General features: G+C 40.9%; 1 protein-coding gene across 6 annotated transcripts in view; it reads left to right on the top strand.

Moving 5' to 3' along the window:
- The window catches only part of MAGI3 (membrane associated guanylate kinase, WW and PDZ domain containing 3), a 184,500-nt gene that overhangs the window by 103,595 nt on the left and 55,895 nt on the right, over nt 1–25,010 (top strand). For all 6 annotated transcript variants that reach the window (XR_013545117.1, XR_013545116.1, XM_072997166.2 and 3 more), the window contains exons 9-12: nt 503–691; nt 4,713–5,321; nt 9,202–9,248; nt 23,271–23,427. Coding sequence is in view for 4 of the 6 variants with exons in the window: in XM_072997166.2 (XP_072853267.2) it covers nt 503–691; nt 4,713–5,321; nt 9,202–9,248; nt 23,271–23,427 (1,002 nt within the window). In the remaining 2 variants the exon portion in view is untranslated. The remainder of the gene's footprint in view (nt 1–502; nt 692–4,712; nt 5,322–9,201; nt 9,249–23,270; nt 23,428–25,010) is intronic.

The raw sequence follows: 25,010 nt of genomic DNA, 5'->3' as shown, positions 1-25,010 counted from the left end.
AGCTAGGAGAACTTTAAATAATTTCTGTTAGGGGCATGTGTTGCCCTTAACACATGAACTGTGCCAGGCACCAAGTGTTTAATGCTGGTGATTTTTAAAATTCAAAGGTCTGATTATTTCCCATCACATTTTTTTTTTCAAAATTTAGCTTGCTTTTTTCAGCCTGGATGCACCTGATAATCTTAAATCTCACAACATCCTTTCTTTCTCCCTATCCCATCAGAGATAGCATATTTTAATGATGCATTTCATTATATGTGCCGCTTCATTGATTGTTTCATGCTTGAATTACATTATAAAAATGTCCCAGAAAGAATTAAGAATGCTTTCCTCCTAAATTCCCTGTCTTTATTTATAACCTTTCCTATATCTACATAATTGCTCTCAATTGAGGTTTCTAGCCACTTTATTTGTGAAGAAATTTATTAGTGCTAGACTAAGTGACTTCAGCTCCAATCCCTATTATTGACTAAATACACTGAAAATCATTTGTTCTGTGCAGACCCAGTCAAGTCCCTTTTCACTCGAGATCCAACCCAATTGATAGGAGTCCTCATACGGACATCACTGAAGAAAAGCACTATGGGATTTGGTTTTACAATAATTGGTGGAGACAGACCAGACGAGTTTTTGCAGGTGAAGAATGTACTGAAGGATGGGCCTGCTGCACAGGATGGCAAAATTGCACCAGGTGAAGTAGACTTATTTTCCCATTTTTTCTTTTGCTCTTAGAACAAAAGATAAACAAAAACTGTTAGTTATACAAATAATCTGAAATTATTTCTTTTAGCTTGTCAGACTATGAAATATACACTACACATTAATAAATAACTGAGTTCTACACATAACACAAGTTGTCATGAATTTCTGATAATCTATAATCGTACAGTTGGGGTTTTCTGCTGTGTACCCTTGTAGTTAAACGTGTGTCCTTCCTCTGACCTCACATTAAATATACGGTTTTGTCAAAAGTCACTGTCAACTATGTTCATAACTGAGAAAAAAAAATTAATCCGGTAGTTATTTACAATAGCTACCTTAGCTTAAACTGATTCTTACCTTTTCTGTGGGCCTTTTTAATCATTCTAATAATTTATGATTTTATATATATAAAATTTAAAACATGTTTACCCCACCTTTTTATTTAAAAAGGACTTGCGACAACTCACATTGTTAATTTGTTAATATTAATGATGTAAGTTGTTATTTTAATATTGTGCTATGTCATTAATATTAATGATGTAGCACAATATTAAAAGCTAAAACAGTAAATTGTTCGAATATTAAAGAAGAATTAATAGCATGTTTGAAATGTTAGGTAAAAGCATTAGAAAAACAGATTTAGCAGCAACAAAATACAGTATAAGCCATCTCGTTTATTGTCGACTAGACAGTCAGCCACTAAAGAAAAATCTGCCTGAAGAGAAAAGTCTTTGTATATTTCTATTTACTTATGTAGTGTATTAAATCGGCAAACAGTCTTTCTTAAGCTTTCCTCCTATCTTAAACTTTCAGTTTATGAGGATCAGCTCGTGTTGTATATATTGTTAATGGATCAGCAAAATAGATTGCCCTATTTTTACAAATATGCTTACATCTCTTGGTCTTTTCATTGGATTTGTTTATTCAGAGAGCAATTAGAACAACTTAGTCAGTCATCACAATCCAGTTGGAGGAAAAATACTTATGTAAGGGCAGTTATATCATGTTTTTTCCCTCTTACTGGCTCCTTTTTGTGCAGTTGGTCAAGTAACCAGCAACAATCCCAATTTTGGAGCCACAGCGAGTTTAAGCACTGGAACATGGACTTGCACAAGAGGGGAAATTCTTACATGATCACTCTCGTGCAGTTGCATAAGCAGATATGTTTCTGATCCATATACAACTACTACTCAATTAAAGTATGCAGTCTATACAAAGAGTAGCAATTTCCAAATATATTCCTGCCAGCCTTATTTGCCACTGTGCATGTGTGTGCAAGCAGGACAGGTAAATGTGACATAATAATATTAATTTTAGAACTGCAAAACTGGAAAATACTATTTGGATCATTGAGTCCAGCCCATTTCAAAGATGCCTAGTAGGGAATTGAACTCTCAACTAGAGACTGGCACAAATTAAGTCTTCCCCTGTCCAGGTGAGTCTTCATGGTGCCTGCCTCCCCTGCACACCCATCTGTTCCTTGGGTGACACATGCTTCCCTCCCCACCCACCCACCCACCCACTCCCAAGCATAACTGACCACTCACCTTTTGCAGCCTTTTCTTCCATCTTCCCCTTCTCCCTCAGCCAGCCGCACAAAGTCAGTGGGGCAGGAATCCCTGCAGGGGATGTGAACGCAGTGCCTGAACAACTCTCTTATGGGCATAAAGATGACTTGCCCAGGACAGGAACAACTTAATTCATGCCCATCTTTAGTCGCAACATCTGGCTCTGCAGCCAGAGACCTAAACCACTGAGTGATCCAGCACCTTTGAGGTGTTCACATAAGTTTCCAAATGTACAAGTATACATAAATATGACAGGCCAGCTACTGGATTCATGTACTTCAATTAAGCATTGATCTGGTAAAATCAAAATATTGCTAAGATCTTTAAAAATGAAACACAGTTTTTAAAAAAACACCTAGAGGCCAAAATGTTGTTCACATAAAATTACACTGTGGAGTTGGATGCTGTCATCATCTGGGACTGCTAATAATTAATTTAAATGAATGGAAAACTTCCTATCCCTTCATTTCAAGTTCTGAGGCTCGCTAGGGCTCCATTTCCTGCTAGGGGAAGCATTTCAAAGCTTTGGGATGAGTGGGGACTTTAATAGGCAAAAATTGCTACTGGATCCCCAACAGCAGTCTTGATCCCATCAGCAGGTATTTTCAGCTTTTAAAGGCTTCCAACCTCTCCCAAGACTCCCAGAGTCTGCCCCAGGGCAAAAAGAGGGCCCTAGGCGGTCTCAGAATCTGAAACGGGGGGGGGGGGGAGGGTAGGAAACTTTCAATTTATTTAAGTTCAATATCACCAGCACTAGATGATTGTGATGACATATAGTAAGCCCTCAGGGCATAAATTTATGTTTTATGCAGGATTTTATACTGTTTATTATACTAAGTCTTTTTACTTCAGTTTAAAATGGAAGTGAGGTCATGGGTGCTAAAAGATTCCTTTAAGACATTCTAAATGTTTCTAATTTCTTGATCATAGATAGTTAAGTGAATCTATTTAAAAAGAAAATGTAGAAAAAACTAAAACTTCTTTTAGTTCTCTTGAAAGACAATGGACAGACTTCTAATAGTATTCACATAAGATTTACATATTTTTACTGTGGCTCATTGAGTTTCACTGGCAGTGTGCCAGGGCTATCTCAATTGTGCAGTCAAACACATCAGCAGACATAAAACTAAGACACACCCAGCACTTTGTCAATTAGGCGTGCTTAGCTACAGCAAGTTATGTCAATCTTACATGAACACCAACAGGCTTCTGTTATGAAGTATGTTAATATCCAAAAACATTTTACGTGAAAAGTTAATCTAGCAATATATAGAAACCAGAAAGGTAATTTAGAGATGGGGTTTTGTATTTGTATGTGAATACAACCCCCCCCCCAGCACAGGTGACTGGCCTGATTACTTCCTAAGACTCAGTTGGACCACCTACCACACGTGCATGTGACCGGAATCATCATCTTTGTCCCAATCACGGCAGTAGCTCAGCTGCCACAGCCCTGCCTCCCTGCTCTCCCAGCCTTTCCTGCAAAGGCAAGAGGACGAGTCTCCCTGCTCAGCCACAGAGTGGGTGAGCAGGGAGGAAGGGCTGCAGCAGCTGAGCTACTGCCACAGTTGGGGCCAAGGAGATGATGTTAGACATGTGTGCCGCGTGGTAAGTGGTCCGTCTGGGGCTGGGAAGTAATCAGGCCGGCCACCTGAGCTGGGGAGCTTCATATTCGTATACGAAGCCCCCGTCTCTATGATTCAGTTTTCATTCAGTTATATTAGTGTATGATGATGAGTTGGCAGTTTCTAGAGACAGGAGCTGCACATATCTATCTTTGGAGGGTAGTTTCCATGATGCCATCTTATCATGGCATCTCTCTCTCTCTCTTTCTCTCTCTCTCTCTCTCTCTCACTCACTCACTCACTCACTCACTCACTCACTCACTCACTCCCCCTCTCTCTCTTTTTTTTTTTACTGAAAACATCTTGTTTCTATAAGGGGTTAAAACATCAATTATTTAAAATTCTGGGATTGTGGTGCCTCCAAAGGTGCTGAGGCCCCTCAAAATATGACTCAGTTGCCCCCTAGAAAGCTGGGGACCCTTTGGTAGGACTGAGTGGAGTTTGAGGGGATGCGTTTGATCTCTTGTAGGGAAGCTTGCTATTGTTAGGCCAAATGCTGTCCATCTCTAGTGTATGACATTAGCTAATCCTGATATCAACTCTGTTTCTCTTTTGAAATGTGGATGCAGTCATTCACCAAGTCAAATTAAGTTTTAGGTATTTAGAATTGTGTAGTTTTAGCACATCCAAAGTACAGATTAAACACAAGAGAAACCCTACCTTTTATAGCATATGGACAAGAAAAAAATCTGTGTTCCTTAACATTTTTATTAGTTTCCTCTGCTTTTCCTTGTTGAGACTTCTAAAATGATTCTGATTGTTCTAAGATATTAAAATAAGTTTTTTAAATTAATGCTATCCTGTTCATTTTTAATAGGTGATGTAATTGTAGACATAAATGGTACATGTGTCCTTGGCCATACTCATGCTGACGTTGTCCAGATGTTTCAATTAGTACCTGTAAACCAATATGTGAATATGACGTTGTGTCGTGGATACCCTCTTCCTGATGAAAATGAGGACCCTGTTGTAGATATTGTTACAGCCACTCCTGTCTTAAATGGCCAACCAACAGCAAAAGGAGATACTTCTGTGATCAACCAGGAGTTAATACCTGGAACAGTAATTTTAGATCAGAATGGAAAAGCAGGACATATCTTGGTCAATGGACGTCTAAATGGCCCTTGCACAGACCTCAGTGAACAGAGGTCTTCAATATCCTCTTCAGGATGCTCTCAAGCAGAACTGGTCACAATTCCTCTGATCAAGGGACCTAAAGGATTTGGATTTGCAATAGCTGATAGCCCTGCAGGCCAGAAGGTGAAGATGATTTTAGATAGTCAGTGGTGTCATGGCCTTCAAAAGGGGGATATAATTAAAGAGATATATCATCAAAATGTGCAGAATCTGACACACCTGCAGGTTGTAGAAGTTCTAAAGCAGTTTCCTGTTGGAGCAGAGGTGCCTCTGCTTGTCCTAAGGGGAGGTAAGTTTTAATAACATTTTAATATATCTTTAAATGTCTGAGTTGTTTTTAAGCATTATGTAGATGTAATAAGTAAATTCAACACTTTTGTCCTATCTTTATGTTTGTACTTCTTTATTTGCTAGTAGTAACATTGGGAACATAAAGTAAAATGCTCCTCATCCCTTTTCTAAGAGTATGTCATACAGTGGTGCCTCGCACAACAAGTGCCTCACACAACGATAAATTCACACAACAATGGCTTTTTCTGAAAAATTTGCCGCCTCACACAACAATGTTTCCTATGGGGAATTTTCGCACAACGATTTTGGGACCATGCTTCACAGAACGATTGCATTTTGGGTCCCCTGTTTCACTTAACAATTGTTTTCAAAAAAGAGCGGGAAAGGTGGCTGTTTGGCAATGCTAATTTGTTCTTCTAACTGCCTGTACCCAGGATGCATTGCGCCTGTGCAGGGAAGGGATAAAAAAACCTTCCCCATGCATCCTGGGTTTACTTTCCCACATGCAGTTCAAAGGTTGGCTTTGCCTCTTTGCTCTGTCTTGTGAGTACTTTCTGTGCTGGAGAACTTTCAAAGGTAAGCTTGCATTTCTTCTCCTGGGTGGGTGGTGGGTTTTACAGTGTATCTGTACTGTACTGTATTGCAAAACTCTGATGATTTTTGCAAGGGGGGATTTGGGTCTGTCTGGCTTTGGTTATGGGTTTTTTTTTCCTTTGGGAAATTGCAGGGGGGGGTTTGGCTGGGGGTTTCTGTGGATTTGTGTGGGATTTGAATGCCCAAGTTCAAACGTGATTTTTATTTTTTTTTTCCTGCATGCTGCTTCTTGGTTGGGGGGGGGGTTATGCTTTGTGTGTGTGGAATTCTGCAAGGAAATGGTTGCTGTTCTCTTGTGGCCATGCCTGCCTCTGGGATTTGGATGCCCAAGTTCAAATCTGATTTAAAAAAAATTTAACTGCTGCCATGCTGCTTTTGGTGGGGGGGTTATGCTTTGTGTGTGTGGAATTCTGCAAGGAAATGGTTGCTGTTCTCTTGTGGCCATGCCTGCCTCTGGGATTTGGATGCCCAAGTTCAAATCTGATTTAAAAAAAATTTTAACTGCTGCCATGCTGCTTTTGGTGGGGGGGTTATGCTTTGTGTGTGTGGAATTCTGCAAGGAAATGGTTGCTGTTCTCTTGTGGCCATGCCTGCCTCTGGGATTTGGATGCCCAAGTTCAAATCTGATTTAAATTTTTTTTCCTGCATGCTGCTTCTTGGTTGGGGGGGTGGGTTATGCTTTGTGTGTGTGGAATTCTGCAAGGAAATGGTTGCTGTTCTCTTGTGGCCATGCCTGCCTCTGGGAATGAATGCCCAAGTTCAAATCTGATTTTAATTTTTTTTTCCTGCATGCTGCTTCTTGGTTGGGGGGGGGGGTTATGCTTTGTGTGTGTGGAATTCTGCAAGGAAATGGTTGCTGTTCTCTTGTGGCCATGCCTGCCTCTGGGATTTGGATGCCCAAGTTCAAATCTGATTTTAAAAAAATTTAACTGCTGCCATGCTGCTTTTGGTGGGGGGGTATGCTTTGTGTGTGTGGAATTCTGCAAGGAAATGGTTGCTGTTCTCTTGTGGCCATGCCTGCCTCTGGGAATGAATGCCCAAGTTCAAATCTGATTTTAATTTTTTTTTCCTGCATGCTGCTTCTTGGTTGGGGGGGGGGTGGTTATGCTTTGTGTGTGTGGAATTCTGCAAGGAAATGGTTGCTGTTCTCTTGTGGCCATGCCTGCCTCTGGGATTTGGATGCCCAAGTTCAAATCTGATTTTAAAAAAAATTTAAATGCTGCCATGCTGCTTCTTGGTTGGGGGTGTCTATGCATCTCAATGGGTCAGAATTTTTTTTACCAAAAATTAACGAAGATGCAGAAACTGTTTTAAATGCTTGGACTCGTTAGTGCAGCTTGTGAAACCTTTGCAAACTTAATCTGGCTTTGTTCTGAGTCTTCGTTAATTTTTGATGAATTTTTTTCTCCCCCATTGAGATGCCTTGAAGCCTACTCAATGCATTTGAATGGTGGATACATTGTTTCACACAATGATGTTTCCTATGGGGATTTTCGCTTAAGGACGGCAATCTGTTCCAATTGGAACGGATTACCCGGTTTTCAATGCATCTCTATGGGAAATAGTGTTTCACAGAATGATGTTTTCACAGAACGTTTTTTTTTTTTGAACCAATTAACATCGTTGTGCGAGGCACCACTGTATATTTTTGTAAAGAAATATTCTATGTGCCCTCTGCAGGGAGCAAACACATTGAGGTTACTTTTTTTTCTTGCATGCAGTTGCATGTTAATACACACATCTTACACATTTCCCTATGGACAGTTAATTTTAAACATGCATACAGTAAATGAAAAATGAATAGTTGAGTGTTGCCAGATGAGAACCTTCCCTGTGAATATGTGGCTTTTTTCTGATGGTCTTTGTTTTATCTGTTGGCTTTCTCTCATCTATTTTGTTTTGTTTCTTGCATTCTTCTTTCTAAAGATCAATTAATGAAGTATAATACATACTTTATTAATGTAGTTCTATTGACAGGTTCATCATTCATATAATATGTGTTGTGTTTGTTTTAGCAGTGTAAAGCTTTTCCATGACAAGCCTGGTGAGGTCATTCAGTGTAATGGTTGCTGAAGTGGATAAGCTACATTATTGCTATATTTTTGAAAATACTATTTAATTTTTGTAATTACATTACATTTTATTTAGTTTTTGAGGTTGTTAAGAGTCTGTGAGTATAGATTGATAGGACATGTTTTTTCTTTTAGTACCTTATACTGATCTCTCTGGTGAAGGGTTCTCTAGTCATTTGTTAATTGTGAGCCAATAAACTAATGCCTCTCAATAGTTATTTTTTTATGATGAGCCAAAAACCATGTGTAAATATCTGTTTCTACTTGCTTTGTACCTTAGGTCCTTACCCTCAGTAGAACAGCTGTTATGCTTCTCGCTTGTCTATCCTTGATGACAAACAATCTGGTACTGTAATTTCTGTAATGAAACTACAGTATGAAGAAAATGAGGAAAAATGTGTTGTGTCACACTTTACCTAAAAAAAAAAAAAAACATTCTTAAAGATTGTTGTGTCACACTTTACCTTTTAAAAAAAAAAACGTTCTTAAAGATTGTCATTGTTATAAATAGCGATCACACCAGTCATTAAAAAGTTCACTGATTGATAAACCAAATCTATGGTTATATGCCCACCCCAAAATATTCAAGGCCATTATATCATTGCTGCTAAACTGAAGTGTTACTAAGTCTTGTTACCACTGATGTAGACTTTGGGATATGGTGTTTGCTAGAACTTTAATAAATGACTGAAACAAGGTGCTGTATTAACAATGTTAATAAGGTCCTTCATTAACATCACTGATTTTTAAAAATATTTTCAACTGTAAATAAATCTGGCAAGATGAGAGTTCCTGAGATGTTGACTTGGCTACCCAGGCATTGTTTTGTTTTTGCCATTAGGCCCCTGCTCTGCATCGTTTAACATACGTTCGGACTTGGGAAGAGTGGCAGGGTCTTTTCCCATTTACACGGCAGAATGAAGACTATAAGAAAGAATATACAGTAATTCTATCCCAATGTTTAGAAGTGACTTCTGCTGTTTCTCCCCTGCTTGAAAACTGCAGTGGAATCCGAAGAGTATATTTCAAGGGCAGAGATGTGTGGAACTGATGTTCCTGGTCTCCAAAGGAGTGAGGGTATTAGATTTGTGGGTGCCCAAATAAGGTTCTGTGTACAGTGTACTAACCCATTTGTTTTATTCACAATGGATGTATAAATCTGTAGAATACAGCAATGGGATGGATGATATTAATATTCGTTTCCTGTTTTAGGCCCGTCCTCTCCTGCTAAAACTTCCAGCATTGCCAGTATTGATAATGTGAGTATTGATGAAAGTTTCCTTAACTTTCTATACCTCTTTGCTCATAACGGTAATTGATTATAACAGATAAATTAATATTGATGCCGTAGGACTTCTGTTGAATTCTTGTCATTAGAGTTCCCTGCATATTTCTCTTGAGATAAGACTTTGCTCCAAGTGCCACTTGAGGATGGCATATAAGGAAAAATAGCTCTGACGCCGTTTTTGGAGGTGGAGTTGTATGGTAGTTCCAGATCTCTGTTGATTTTGCTCAATGATTGTGTGAATTTCTCTTTTCTTTTGTTCAGGAACATTGAGTGTGAGATCTCTGAGCATGGTAGAAAAACATATTTACCTTTTGAGATCAGTCTGTAAGGAAAATGAATTTTTCTTATTGTCTCAGTTACTTTAAGTGGCTCCTCAGCTCTGTCAATTTATTAGAAGAGACTATAGTAAAAGAAAGAATAGTTGGCTGAGCAGAATCATTGACCTGCCTTTCTGTGTCCTATGTAAGAAAGCAACTGTGATTCTCTGGTTTGTTGTTGTTTTTTTGTGGGAGCAGGAACATAAAGAAGCATAGTATAGGGACAATCTGGGGAGTAACAGTGCATTTGCATCAAGCCAGCTGTTTTACATGGGGACAAAACCTAAAGCAGTTTTATTGTCAAAACAATTTTTCTGAGGATTAGTGATGACTTGAATAATTAGCATATGATAGTTTTTATTCTCCTGTGGATAATCACTGCAGCACATAGTTTTCCCCCCTGGGTGGAGTACAAAAATATGCATTTAAACCCTACTAGAACACAGCAGTTTAAAAACATATATAACATCAAATCCATTTTCCTAGCTTGAATTCATTCAATGTTTAAATCATAAACATTCATATATTATTTTAATGTTTTCATTGTTTAATAATTTTTAATTGTTGTTTTTATGTTGTTTTGAATTCTTGAGCTTTTTTTAATGATTTGTGAGCAATGAGTCCACTGCTGGGACTTAAGTTGGCATAGAAATCCAATTAATGAACAGATAAATATGCTTATAATTAATTAATTAATTAAAATATCTTTTTACCCCATCTTTTTCTTAAAAAGAACTCAAGGTGGCTTACATCGTTAAAAGGCAGTTTTTTAAAAGCTAGAAACAGTGAGTATACATGTAGCGAACAGCCCTGCCCTCACCTGCCCATCACTGCAGAACATTGAAGCAAGGGGCCAAGGACTGGTCGGAAGGCGGAACCAAGGGGGGAGGGAGCTGGATGTAAAGACTGGTGTATGGAGTCTGAGGGAGATTCTGTGAGTGAGAGACGGTGTATATCTTGAAAGAGTCTGGAAAGTGAGTTAGAGATCTGTAAGAATCTAGATTGAAACAGAGAGTTAAAAGAGTTTTAAAGTTATATCGGATTTGATTCAAATACAAGTGATTGGTAGCCTGTGATTTATCCCATGAATATTTGTCATTTATTTACTTCCCTGATCAAATAAAAGAGCACACTTGTTTCCATACTCTATTGATATTAAAGTCTTAATATCTGGTGGCAGCGAAGAAGGAAGAAGAGCGAGAACCTTGTGAAGGCCTGGGGGGATAGGGACTTTGGAGGAAATCGCCACAATACAATTACTAAAAAAGATCATATTGAAAAGCATAAGCAACACCAAAACACATTAAAAGCAGTAAGTTACAACAATCCATTTTAAAAAACCCACTCAGGCAGTCAGTCACTCAGGGGAAGCTTGCCTGAAGAGAAAGGTCTGTTTGCCGAAAGACAGTAAAGGTTGGAGCCAGCCAAGCCTCTGTGGGAGGTAGTTCCAAAGTCTGGAAGTAGCAACAGAGAAGGTCCTCTCTCATGTACCTACCAAACTCACCTGTGAAGATGTCAGGACCAAGACATGATCTTAATACTGAAGCAGACACATAAAGGGAGATGCAAGCCATGAGATAGCTTGGACCCAGGCTGGTTAGGGCTTTATATGTTAGAACCAGCACTTTGAATTTCGCCTGGAAGTAGATAAGCAGCCACTGGAGCTGATGTAACAGGGGGTCACAAGCCCATAATGGGCTTGTGATCAGTTCATTAGCAATCTGGCTGATATTTATTTATTTATTTGTTTGTTTGTTTGTTTGTTTGTTTGTTTATTTATTTATTTATTTATTTATTTATTTATTTATTTATTTATTTATTTATTTATTTATTTATTTATTTGATTTATATCCTGCCCATCTGGTTTGGTCGACCACGATATTTTTTGGACCCATTGAAGTTTTCAGATATTTTCCATAGGCAGCCCACATAGAGTATGGTACAGTAATCTAGCTGGGATGTAACTGAAGCATGTGTCAATGTGGCCAGATCTGATATCTCCAGGAGTGGGTGCAGTTGGTGCACTAGTTTTAATTATACAAAGGCATCCCTGGCCACCACTGAAATATGGGCATCCAGACTCAGAGATGAGGCCAAGAGTACTCCCAAGCTGCACACCTGAGTTTTCAGAGGGCATTTAACCCCATTCAGCACTAGGCTATATCCCTGTTTTATCTGCCGTTTTACTGACCAGGAGCACCTCTGTCTTGTCTGGAATAAGTTTCCATTTATTCACCCTCATCCGGTCCATTATTGATGCCAGAGTGTCAAACAGCAGTCCCCCAGCACCACCTTCTGAGTTTATGTGTCATGTCAGTGTTGGCTTATGACAACCCTTGTTAGGATTTCTAAATATAGAGTATTAAGGTGTCATTTATCACTACCTTCGTCTGGTGGCACTCTAGAATTGTGCAGAGTGCCCAAGGCTACACAGACTGACTTTTCTCATTGGAGGCATGGTGGGGAAATGAAATCTCAACCTCTGGTTCTGGAGCCAGAGTCCCAAATATTATCCTTCAGTAAATCATTGGAAGTAATCTTAATTGTTTGGTTATCTCTCTCTGAAACATTTTGTGGGTAAAATGACATACAGTATCTCACATAAGTGAGTACACCCCCTCACATTTCATAAATATTTTAGTATACAGTATCTTTTCATGTGACAATACTGAAGAAATGACACTTGGCTACAATGTAAAGCAGTGAGTATACAACTTGTATAACAGTGTAAATGTGCTGTCCCCTCAAAATAACACAACACACAGCCATTAACGTCTAAACCACTGGCAACAAAAGTGTCCAAATTGGGCCCAAGTAGCCATTTTCTTTCCCTGGTGTCATGAGACCCATTAGTGTCACAAGTCTCAGGCGTTAAGGGGAAGCCGGTGTTATCGCTCTCACTCTCTCAGACTGGTCACTGGAAGTTCCATGTGGCACCTCAGGGTAATGAACTGAGGATCTGAAAAAACAAATTGTTGCTCTACATTAAGATGGCCTAGACCAGTGGTTCTTAACGTGGGCGATAATGCCCCCCAGGGGGCGATTTCATTTTGCAGGGGGGCAGTAGAACGAAAAGGGGCGGTGTGGGGGTGCTGGAGCAGAAGGGGGGCGGTAGGGGGGCGCTGGAGCAAGCCAAACCTGTGAAGATGGTTGCAGCCTTTTTACAGTGTGCATGAATATATATTTTCCTCCAATCTTAATTTAGTTTCAGAGTTTTTGTCTTGAAATTTTTAGTTCCTGCATTGCGGTTTGTTTTTATGCCCTTTTTATACTGTATTTCTTTTTGCGTCTTAAAATTCGCTTGCAACTAAATTATTAAATGTTACTTTTGGGGGGCATTTCATTTTCTTGGAATTGAATTTTGTTTTCAGGGGTCATTGGATTGAAGTGTCATAAATAAATAAATAAATAAATAAATAAATAAATAAATAAATAAATAAATATCATCACCATGGGGAGGGGGGCGATGATAACTTCCTCAATGGCTCAAGGGGGTGTTTCTTTCAAAAATGTTAAGAACCACTGGCCTAGACTATAAGAAGATTGCCAAAACCCTGAAACTGAGCTACAGCATGGTGGACAAGACCATACAGCGGTTTAACAGGACAACTTCCACTCAGAACAGGCATCACCATGGTCGATCAAAGAAATTGAGTGTGTATGCTCAGTGACACATTCAGAGGTTGGTTTTAGGAAATAGATATATGATTGCTGCATGCAGAGGTTGAAGGGATGGGGGATCAGCCTGTCAGTGCTCAGACCATACGGCACACACTGCATCAAATTGGCCTCCAGGGCTGTCATCCAAGAAGGAAGCCTCTTCTAAAGATGATGCACAAGAAAGCCCGCATACAGTTTGCTGCAGAAAGGCAAACTAAAGACATGGATTTCTGGAACCATGTCCTGTGGTCTGATGAGACCAAGATAAACTTATTTGGTTCAGATGGTGTCAAGCGTGTGTGGCAGCAACCAGGTGAGGAGTACAAAGACAAGTGTGTCGTGCCTACAGTCAAGCATGGTGGTAGGAGTGTCATGGTTTGGGGCTGCATGAGTACAGTCGGCACTGAGGAGCTACAGTTCATTGAGAGAACCATGAATGCCAACATATACTGTGACATACTGAAGCAGAGCATGATCCCCTCCCTTTGGAGATTTGGCCGCAGGGCAGTATTCCAACATGAGAAGGCCCCCAAAACACCTCCAGAATGACCACTGCCTTGCTGAAGAAGCTGAGGGTAAGGGTAATGGACTGGCCAAGCATGTCTTCAGACCTAAACCCTATTGAGCATCTGTGGGGCATCCTAAAACGGAGGGTGGAGGTGTGCATGATCTCTAGCATCCATCAGCTCTGTGATGTCATCATGGAGGAGGACTCCAGTGGCAACTTGTAAAGCTCTTGTGAACTCTATGCCCAAAAGGGTTAAGGCACTGCTGGAAAATAATGGTTGCCACACAAAATATTGACCCTTTGTGCCCAATTTGGACATTGTCACTTAGGGGTGTACTCACTTTTGTTGCCTTAAACATTAATGGCTGTGCGTTGCATAATTTTGAGGGGATAGCACATTTACACTGTTACACAAGCTGTATATTCACTGCTTTACATTGTAGCCAAGTGTCATTTCTTCAGTGTTGTCACATGAAAAGATATAATGTACTGTACTAAAATATTTATGAAATGTGAGGGGGTGTACTCACATTTGTCATAATTATTTCTTTTTATTCTATTTATTTAATTTATATGCTGCCCACACTACCCAAAGGTCTCTGGGTGACTTACAACAGTTAAAATACAGTAAAAAAACATAAACAATTAAAATATATACAGTACGTTAAAAATTGCCATCAGGACCCACAATTGATATTATTTCAATTAAAAGCCTTCTGGAACAGGAAGGTTTTGACCTGGCACTGAAATGTCATCAGCGTTGGTACCAGACTAATTTCAGTTGGGATGGCGTTCCATAGTCTGGGGGCAGCTGCCGAAAAGGCCCTTTGTGTACAAGCCATCCCTCTTACCTCCTTGAGGGACAGCTCTTTCAGAAGAACCCCCAGCTAGATCTTAACTGCCGGGTAGGTTCATATGGAAGGAGGCGGTCCTTCAGGTATCCAGGACCCAAGCCGTTTAGGGCTTTATATGTCAAATCAAGCACTTTGAATTGGGTCTGGGCAGCAACTGGTAGCCAATGTAATTTAAACAGAATTGGCTTGATGTGTTCTCTAGTGGCCCCACCACTCACCAGCCGCGCAGCTCGATTCTGGACCAGTTGTAGTTGCCGAACCATCTTCAAAGGCAGCCCCACATAGAACGCATTGCAGTAATCTATACGAGATGTTACCAGTGCGTGTGTAACTGTCATGAGACTCCGCTCGTCCAGGTAGGACTGTAGCTGGCATAATTTCCACAGCTGAAGGAAGGCGCCCCAGGCACCGAGTCTACCTGGGCTTCCAGAGTTAGACTGGGGTCCAGGAACACCCCCAGGCTGCAGACCCTGTCCCATACGGGGAGTGTAACCCCATTCAGCCTGTCCGGCCTGTCCGGCGAAGCACCCACTAACAGCACTTCCATCTTGTCTCGATTCAGTTTCAATTTATTAACCCTCATCCAGTCCATTATCAGGTCCAGACACGAGTTCAGCAGAGAAACTGCCTCACCTGAATTGGTGGAAAATGAGAGGTAGAGCTGAGTGTCATCAGCATATTGCTGACTCCTCAGCCCAAAGCTCCTGATGACCTCTCCCAATAGTTCCATATAGATGTTAAACAGCATGGGGGACAGTATCGAGCCCTGAGGACTTCCATGACATAAACACTATGGGACAGAGCAACTGTCCCCCCAGCGCCACCCTCTGGACACGGTCAGCCAGGAAGGAGTGGAACCACCATAAAGCAGTGCCCCCAACTCCCAACCCAGCCAGCCTATCCAGAAGGACACCATGGTCGATGGTGTCAAAAGCCGCTTAGAGGTCCAAGAGTATCAACAAGGTCACACTCCCCTTGTCTCTCTCCTGGCAATGGTACAGAGCGACCAAAGCAGTCTCAGTACCAAAACCAAGCCTGAAACCCGATTGAAATGGATCCAGAAAATCAGTTTCATCCAGGAGCACCTGGAGTTGCCCAGCCACAACCCGCTCCAACACTTTGCCAAATAAGGGAGGTTCGCTACTGGTCAGTAGTTAACCACGAGCCTTGGTTCCAGATTAGGCTTTTTTAGGAGTGGCCAAATTACTGCCTCTTTCAAGGTGGTAGGGACCACTCCCTCTCTCAAAAAGGCATTTACGGCCTCCTGGACCGAGGCGCGAACCCCCCTGGCAGATCTTTCAATTAGCCAAGATGGGCAAGGGTAGAGCGGAGTGGTGGTACAACAGACAGATACAAGTACCCTGTCCACATCCTCAGGTCTCAACAATTGAAACTCATCCATTAATACTTGACCTAAGCACAGCACACTGGACACATCCTCTGATTCTTCAGTAATGGTGGAGTCCAACCCACTGCGAATCTAAGCGATTTCCCCCTCAAAATGAATGGCAAACTCATCACAGTGAACTTATGAGCAGTCTGGGACCTCCACCAGATTTCCCGGTTGAAGAAGATCCCGGATCAACCAAAACAGCTCTGCTGGACGACATTCTGAGGAAGCAATACAGCTGGAGAAATATTGCCATTTCGCCAGCAGTATTGCCACGAAATAGGCCCAGTAATGGGTTCTAAGTCATGTTCGATCGGACTGCCAGCGGGATTTCCTCCACCTGTGCTCCGGCCGTCTCCCCTCTCGCTTCATTGCCTGCAGTTCAGAAGTATACCAAGGAGCTGTCTGGGCTCTGCGTGCAGGGAGATGGCGCTTAGGTGCAATTGTGTCAACCGCCCTGGTCATCTCCCTATTCCATAGGGTGACCTGAGCTTCGACAGGAGCGCAGACCATATCAGATGGATAATCCCCCAGAGCATTCAGGAAACCATCCAGATCCATTAGTCTCCGAGGGTGGATCATCTTAATAGATCCCCCACCCTTGCAGAAGGGAGAAGAAGCTAATAGACTAAAGTTGACGAGGAAGTGGTCTGGTCACAACCAGCCCCTCCACATCCAAACCACCATCTTCCAGTCCCATTGAGAAAACCAGGTTCAAGGTATGACCCTTCTCATGCCTCGGGCCGATGACACATTGAAATAGCCACATAGTTGTCATGGCGGCCATCAGGTCCTGAGCTGCCCCAGTCAAGGTAGCCTCGGCAATGATATCATTACAGTACATATCATTAAGCTATAACTTTTATTCTCTTTTTGTCCTGCCTTATTCTTGGTTTCATAATATTCAATAGTGAGTTCTGTTGTTTTTTTCATTCATTTACAGAAGGCTTAAGTATTAAATAAGATGCAGAACTTCTGCTTTAGTAGAGATTATATAGGTAACACAAATTCTTTCATGATTGTCATGATTTCATAGCTACCGCTTCTGGTCAAATGCTGTACTTCTATGTCTACTAAAAAAAATAGAAGAAAGAAGAATTGAAAACAGGGTGTATACTGTAAATAATTTGAAAATGGATACTTTATTTTATTTTTGAGAAAACTCCAGGCTCACTGGTATTTATACCACATTTTGTTTACCAAATCTCTGAAATCTTTGGGGAATTACTTTAAAATACAGCCAAATTATTTTGTCTAGAAATAGGTGGCAATATCTGACTAAAAACATGTTTTTTATTCTTGGCAGAATCTACCTGAATAATTAATTCAGAAATATGTGTTGCCTGGCAGACATGGGCCTCATTTCAGTCTACATCAAATAACTAGCTATATGAAACAATGAAAAACATACTCTTGAACTAGGACAGCCATTTTTGCTGTTCCTGCTAACTAATGTGAGGAGGATTGTTACACATTTCATAATTGGAGATTTAATGGCTTTCATAGCTGGACTCAATTATACATTTAGTGTGTCGTTAGAAGGAGGGTTCCCTTAAAAATTAAAAGGCTGCCTGTTTATTCCAAAATATGCTTTTTTTCAATTTCATTTTGCTAATTAATTTTCCAATTGGTCATTGGAAGATAATGTGTGCGTTTTCTGCATGTCTGATTTCTGAGGCACTTTTCTTTAAAGCATCTTCTACAGTAGAAAAAGCACATTTTTGTAACGTATTGCAGGAGTTCATTTCTTCTCAATACTTTCCATTATTTCTCAAACACCACAGCTACAGCAACTGTTTATACAGATATGTAGAGAATGACCTATTGTCATCGTCCGCCCTCAAAGGCTACTGGATCTGGTTGGATTCCAGGATGCCATGAGAGGTGTTACAGCTGACCTGGCTGGTGCTCCCGTCGAGGCTCTGGCTGACGGCTGGTTCGCCGCCACGGCTAGGGCTGTAGATACCATCACACCTAAACGCCCTCTCCAGCGCAGATCCCGCCCGGCGCCCTGGTTTAACCAGGATCTCTGGGCGTTGAAGCAACTTAGGAGACCACTAGAGTGTAAATGGAGAAAGGACCCAACGGAGTACAATTGGATAACTGTCAAGGTCGCTACTAGCCTTTATCTGGCTAAGGTAAAGGCTGCCAGTAGAGCATACTTCACTAACCGGATAAGCGAAGCGTCCAACCAGCAGGCAGAATTATTCCATATAGTACGCGACCTATCTGGAATTGGTCTGAGTGATGGGCCTCTCCCTAGTTTTTCACTGGACCAATTTGCAGCATTTTTAAAATCAAAAGTGGAGGCCATCCGCCGGGACCTCTCTCCTTTTTTGAATACAGTGAGTTGAGCAGAGATGTCCACCGCTCCGTCTTGCCCTGTGATTTTTGACTCCTTTCAGCCTGTCACGCGTGATTCTGTGGCCAGGGCGCTTGATCGCTGCCGTGCCACCACCTACTCCCTTGACCCTTGCCCGGCCTGGCTAATCAAAGCAGCCAGGCTGATAACAATGGAATGGGCCACTGTAATAATTAATGGGTCTTTCCTTGAGGGTAGATTTCCATCTGCCCTCAAGGAGACACTCATTAGGCCCATTAAGAAGAAACCTAGTTTGGCGGCGGACGAAATTGGCAACTATAGGCCCGTCGCCAATGTTTCTTTCCTAAGCAAGGTGGTCGAGAGGGTGGTGGCCGACCAGCTCCAGGCGCACCTGGATGAAACAGATGCCCTGGATCCATTTCAGTCGGGCTTTAGGCTGCGCCATGGTACAGAAATGGCATTGGTCGCCCTGTGTGATGACCTACTGAGGGAGGCTGACAGGCAAAGTGTCTCTGCTGGTCCTCCTCGATATCTCAGTGGCCTTCGTTACCATTGACCATGGTATCCTCCTGGGGAGGATCTCTGAGCTGGGAATTGGTGGCCTGGCACTGGCCTGGCTCCGTTCCTTCTTGGAGGACCGGCCCCAGAGAGTGCAGCTTGGGGAGAGTGTCTCGGCCCTGTGGAGTCTCAATTGTGGGGTTCCACAGGGGTCGATTATCTCCCCAATGCTGTTTAACATCTACATGAGGCCGCTGGGTGAGGTCATCAGGGGGTGTGGAGCCTTGTGTCATCAATATGCCTATGACACTCAGCTCTACATCTCCTTTTCACAAACCGCAGGAGATGCCGTTCTGTCCCTTCAGCGCTGCCTGGGGACTGTACTGCAGTGGATGCAGGAGAACGGGCTGAGGCTGAAACCAGACAAGACGGAGGTACTGAGGGTGGGCACCCCCACAATTGGGGGTTTGGGAAACTCCCTCTCTTTTGGGGGGGGTGACTCTGCCCACCAGGGACGGGGTCTGCAGCTTGGAGATCTATCTGGACCCGGCGCTCACTATGGAATCTCAGGTGGCGTCGGTGGTCCGCACCGCCTTTTTTCATCTTAGGCGGATAGCCCAGCTGCGGTCCTACCTTGATGTTGGGGCGCTCACTACCTTGGTGCATGCACTCGTAATCTCAAGATTAGACCACTGCAATGCGCTCTACGTGGGGCTGCCTTTGAGGCTGCTGCGGAAACTACAGGTGGTGCAGAATGCGGTGGCCAGACTACTTAGCGGAGTGAAGAAATATCAACATATCTCACCCACTCTGGCCGCATTGCATTGGCTGCCCATCCGGTTCTGCATTGACTTCAAAGTGTTGATGCTTACGTACAAAGCCCTAAACGGTTTAGGGCCTCGATACTTGGCAGAACGCCTACTCCCACCAAGATCTACCCGTGTCACTCGTGTGAGCCAGGAGGTGAGGTTGAGGAGCCTAACGCCGAGAGAGGCCCTGAAGGAAAAGACAAGAAATCGGGCCTTCTCGGCGGTGGCTCCTTGCCTCTGGAGCAACATACCTCCTGAGATTCATGCAGCTCCCTCACTGTGTATCTTTAAAAATCCATTAAAAACATGGATGCCTCGGCAGGCCTTCCCTCCAAACAATTCCTGATGTCCTCTTCTCTCTCCTTCCTACCATTAGTTCCCTTCTTGTTTAAATGTGTTTACCATGTAAAAATTGTGTTATATATATTTTATTGTGTTATTTTATGTTGTTAGCCGCCTAAAGTGGTCTTAACCGACCAGATAGGTGGGATATAAATAAAATAAATAATAAATAATAATAAGAAGAAATTGCTGTCAGTGGTGGAAATAACTCAGTGGGTTTGTTGACATGTTTAAACACCATACCCTTTCTAAGCATTTAACATTTTTCCTACAAAAGGCATTTTATCATTTTCATGTATTTATAGTTTTTAGTACTGAAAGAGCATAACATGCAGTATATCAGTAAATTTTACTGCAGACCTAATAATGTTGTCTCTACTTGGGAAGTGTTGGGATGAGACGCAGAAAGTTCTAGTTTATGTATTAAATTCAAGAGCAAGGTTATTCCATCTTCACTCCACTTTAGCAGATGCTTGAAACAGAGGGGGGAAAGGTAGAATTGAATGACTGCAAGATAAGAACAAAGTAATATTTGAAAGGCCGTCTGTAATTCTTGTAAAATATGATAGTAAGGCATATATATGTATCACTATGTTTAAAGGCTCTGCATTTTTACTTCCATTTGTCCATGATTTTTCATACTGCACTAGAGATTTATAGGAAGAAAGCAGGGCAGAATTAGTTTCTCTGTGGTAGCATATCAGGCAGCTTAATAAGTGGAATATAAGGGCATATATGCCATGAGATGCTTCCAGAAGTTTGAGAAGTGCCTGGTCCAGCAGATTGTATAACCCATTGTTAAAACTATTTTTTAGATAGGGAGCGGAGCTCACTACAGACGCTCCCTTCTCCCTCACCGGAACCTTCACCCAGTAGTTTTGACCCGATAGAGCGAGTTCAGTCAAAATTCCTTAGAGCAATACTTGAAGTCCCTAGATGCGTAACGAATGCACAAATCCGATTAGAGACTGGCTCACTAAAAATGGCAGCCAAAATTAAACTAGCCTCCCTTCAGTACTGGCTTAAAATAAACTTTCAGTCACAGGGATTAACACACCTACTCCTAGAGCAGTGGTTCTTAACGTGGGCGATAATGCCCCCCAGGGGGCGATTTCATTTTTCAGGGGGGCGGTAGAACGAAAAGGGGCGGTGTGGGGGCGCTGGAGCAGAAGGGGGCAGTAGGGGGGCTCTGGAGCAAGCCAAACCTGTGAAGATGGCTGCAGCCTTTTTACAGTGTGCATGAATATATATTTTCCTCCAATCTTAATTTAGTTTCAGAGTTTTCGTCTTGAAATTTTTAGTTCCTGCATTGCGGTATATTTTATGCCCTTTTTATATTTCTTTTTGCGTCTTAAAATTCACTTGCAACTAAATCATAAAATGTTACTTTTGGGGGGCATTTCATTTTCTTGGAATTGAATTTTGTTTTCAGGAGTCATTGGATTTAAGTGTATAAATAAATAAATAAATAAATAAATAAATAAATAAATAAATAAATAAATAAATAAATAAATAAATAAATAAATAAATAAATAAATAAAAGATATCATCACCACGGGGAGGGGGGCGATGATAACTTCCTCAATGGCTCAAGGGGGCGTTTCTTTCAAAAAGGTTAAGAACCACTGTCCTAGAGGACAACTTCCAATCGAGCTGGTTAAAAGCGGTCCTAAATAAATTGCAAGTAATGGGCTTCTCTCCTCAAACAATATTAAGCATGCAATGGGCTGAAGCAAAATCAGCCCTTAAACAGAGATTAATGGATATGGAGAGACAGGTAGATCTCAGTAGATGCCCCAATTTTAGAGCAACAGACATGCATAAATATCGTCCGCTCCCTATGGCCTACCTATCACAGCTGGAAACGTACAAGTTTAGGAAAGCCTTTACTCTGGCTAGATGCGAGCCTTTCCCTTCTGCGGTGTTGGAAGGCAGATTCAAGAAAATCCTGAGGGAACAGAGATTCTACCCTTGTGGCTCTGGTGAGATAGAATCTATCGAGCACATGATGCTCAGGTGTAACAGGCATAATAAGATCCGAGGAAAATATATTACACCACTCTTAAAAGATACGGCAGGCCAATCGGATTCAGACTACTGTAATCAATTGTTAACCGACCAAAATCGGACTACTACAGAACTAGTAGCGAAATTTTAACTAGACAGTTAAACCCTTAGACCTTGGCCTTACATTGCTATATTTGCTGTTTTAGATATTTTACCTTTTGTATGACTTTGTAGTGCATGGCAGTCTTTGAAGTTTTGCATTCAATTTTGTATGGCTTGATGCCGTAACAATAAAGTATATATATATAACCCATTGTTTGTGTTAGCCCTATTTCACTGTCACTATTTCAGTTTCACATATATTGGTTACCTTCTCACATGCGTAAAAAGAGCATGAGAAGTCTAAAGGCTCTTGCTCAGCTGTTCAATAGAAAATAATTGTAAGGCTTTCATATTTCATTACAAGTGTGAATAGTACTTTTTAAATAATATTCGTAGCTGTGTTTGCTATATTTTATGTGGATGTCTTCCCTACTAGTAAAACATATACCACTAGTGGAATGCAGAGGTCGTAGAGGAGGAACACATGATTTTCATAATGTGTATCACTTCTGTTTGTTTTCTAGACAGAGCAGTGAAATTCATTTCCAACAGTACTACTTCATTTTAAAATGTTTATCTTTGGACTTAGCAATTATCTGTAGTATTAAAACATTGTCATTTATGTGTTGCTGTGAAGTTCAGCTCTTTTTTGTATTTACTTCCAACAATAGTACAACAGTGTTAGGGTCTTAAACCCTATAATGTATAGATTTTAAGACCCTAACATGCTACACTTTAGTAACATACTACCCTTTATGGAGAAAGTGGGCTTTTAAAATATATTATGTTGGGACCAGTGTGCTTTGATAGAATGAATTATTGGGAGGAGATAAGGTGCAAACCATTGAAAACCCATAGTATGAATCATTTTGTAACTTATTATTTTAGGTATGTCTCTAAGGGGTTTGTAACAGTTTTTAAAACTGTTTTAATTTTTTTATATGTTTAATTGTTTTAAATGTTATAATAATTTTATATAACATAAGTGATAAATATACTAGTTATGTTATGTAATATTAGTTGTAATGTTGTAGTTTTTAATGGTTTTACTCAATTTCTTTTTTTAATAAGTTGTGAGCTATCTTGGGCTCCTTAATTGGGAGAAAAGCAGCATAAAAAGGAAAATTAAAATATATATTAAAAAAATAAAATTAGTTCGCATGTATTATTCTGTGTATTTCAGAAAGTAGATAAGCAGGAAAATTCAGGAAGCCAGGAGGCCATCAGTGAGTCAGTTCCACATCCCATTCCTTTTCCGCCCAGTACTATACGGTCAGCTTCACCAAAGCTAGATCCTTCAGAAGTCTATCTGAAGTCTAAAACATTATTTGAAGACAAACGTGAGTACATATACCTGATTTTTACACAGTTGTTGGGAATATTTTCTGAACTGTGATTTAAAGCTTGTTCCTTTAAAAAGTGGTATGATAAAAAGAGTGCCTCTAAACATTGCCAAAGTGCATTTCTTTCCACAAGATATGCAATGGGAAGTTGAATTTTCTCAGGTTAGGTAATAAAGTTCAAGGGTTAGAAACCTTTTTGTTTTAAAATTATGCACTATTCTCATCACCATAATTACTCCTGTTAATTTTAACTGGTACAAATATTAAAGGAACAGATTCCCCCGCATCCCCTAATTTCTCTTTATTCTTGCATACTACAGTGCCTAAGAGGAGTGACGTTGATTTAACTGACCCACAGTATAAAGCATAGCACCATTTGGGGGGTGGGGGCGGAATAGCAATCTTTTTGAAATCTGTGGGAAATGTTTGGACTCAAAGGAGCTGATAGAATGGATATGGAGAGAGAGAGAGGACACATACCTAGATTAAAATATTAAAAATGCAGTGTAGTATTAATATTAAAATACCATGAACTTACAATCACAAAAAAGGCACCCTAATTAAAAAAAGATCTTTAAAGAGCAAAAGAAAATGTGGCATCCCATATTAAAAGTTCATTTCTTTGCTATGTGATCAGCAGCCAAAAACCTGCCTGAATTGTTCACCTGCCCAGTGCAAGGGCAGTGTGGAAGGTAGTTCCACTGCTTTGGGTCAACTACTGTAAAAGCTATCTTAGCTCCATCAGATGTACCAGTGGAGGATGGTAAGGTATTGAGAAGCACTACGCTCAGAGAACTTAAAAACTGAGAAAGTTCATAGAGGGGGCAGAATGTAGACTTCAAAATAGTCTGTATCTAAGCGACGTAGGGCTTTGTAAATCATAACCAGCATTAGGTCCAAAAAAGAGTTGGCAGCTAGTGGAGCAAATGGAGTATAGCAGTTATATACTCCTTGTAACTGTTCCAGTCAATAGTTTGGCCTTAGTATTTTGGACCATCTGAGGTTTTCAAACATTCTTCAAAGGTAGCTCCACATAGAGCATTTTACAATAATCCAAATGCGATACGACTAAGGCATATGTCACTAGACATGTAGTCTGAAGCATGGGTGTTGTTCTGCAGAAACAAGGTGTTGTTGTTTCTTGACTGTGTTAAGTTAAGCATTGAGTTAGAGCATGTCCACACTGACATATATGGTTCCCTGATAGTACTATTTGGCATGGAAAAAAGACCTTGTCCACTTGAGTTTCTACTTAAAATGAGTTGGCCCGTGTCTTTTTGGTATAAGGGTAGGGCATGCAATGTTTTAGGAGGATTCATTGAGATGAAAAATAGCTCTTCCTTGTGCCTTCACAGATGGATACTCCAGTTAAAATAGATTGTACTAAAGATAAGGATCATTTAAACACTGATGGGATCATACCAGATTTCAAAGGGTGAACAAGCCCTTAGTCTCAGGGCATTATTTCCCCAAGAAGTTTGTTTAAATGGTCCATGTCCCTCTGAAAGGAAATAGTCCCAGATAGATAGATAGATAGATAGATAGATAGATAGATAGATAGATAGATAGATAGATAGATA

The sequence above is a fragment of the Pogona vitticeps genome, chromosome 4 (assembly GCF_051106095.1).
Source record: "Pogona vitticeps strain Pit_001003342236 chromosome 4, PviZW2.1, whole genome shotgun sequence".
In the NCBI taxonomy this organism is placed as follows: Eukaryota; Metazoa; Chordata; class Lepidosauria; order Squamata; family Agamidae; genus Pogona; species Pogona vitticeps.
The sequence above is the reverse complement of the archived record's forward strand: the minus strand, read 5'-3'. Positions and strand labels throughout refer to the sequence as shown.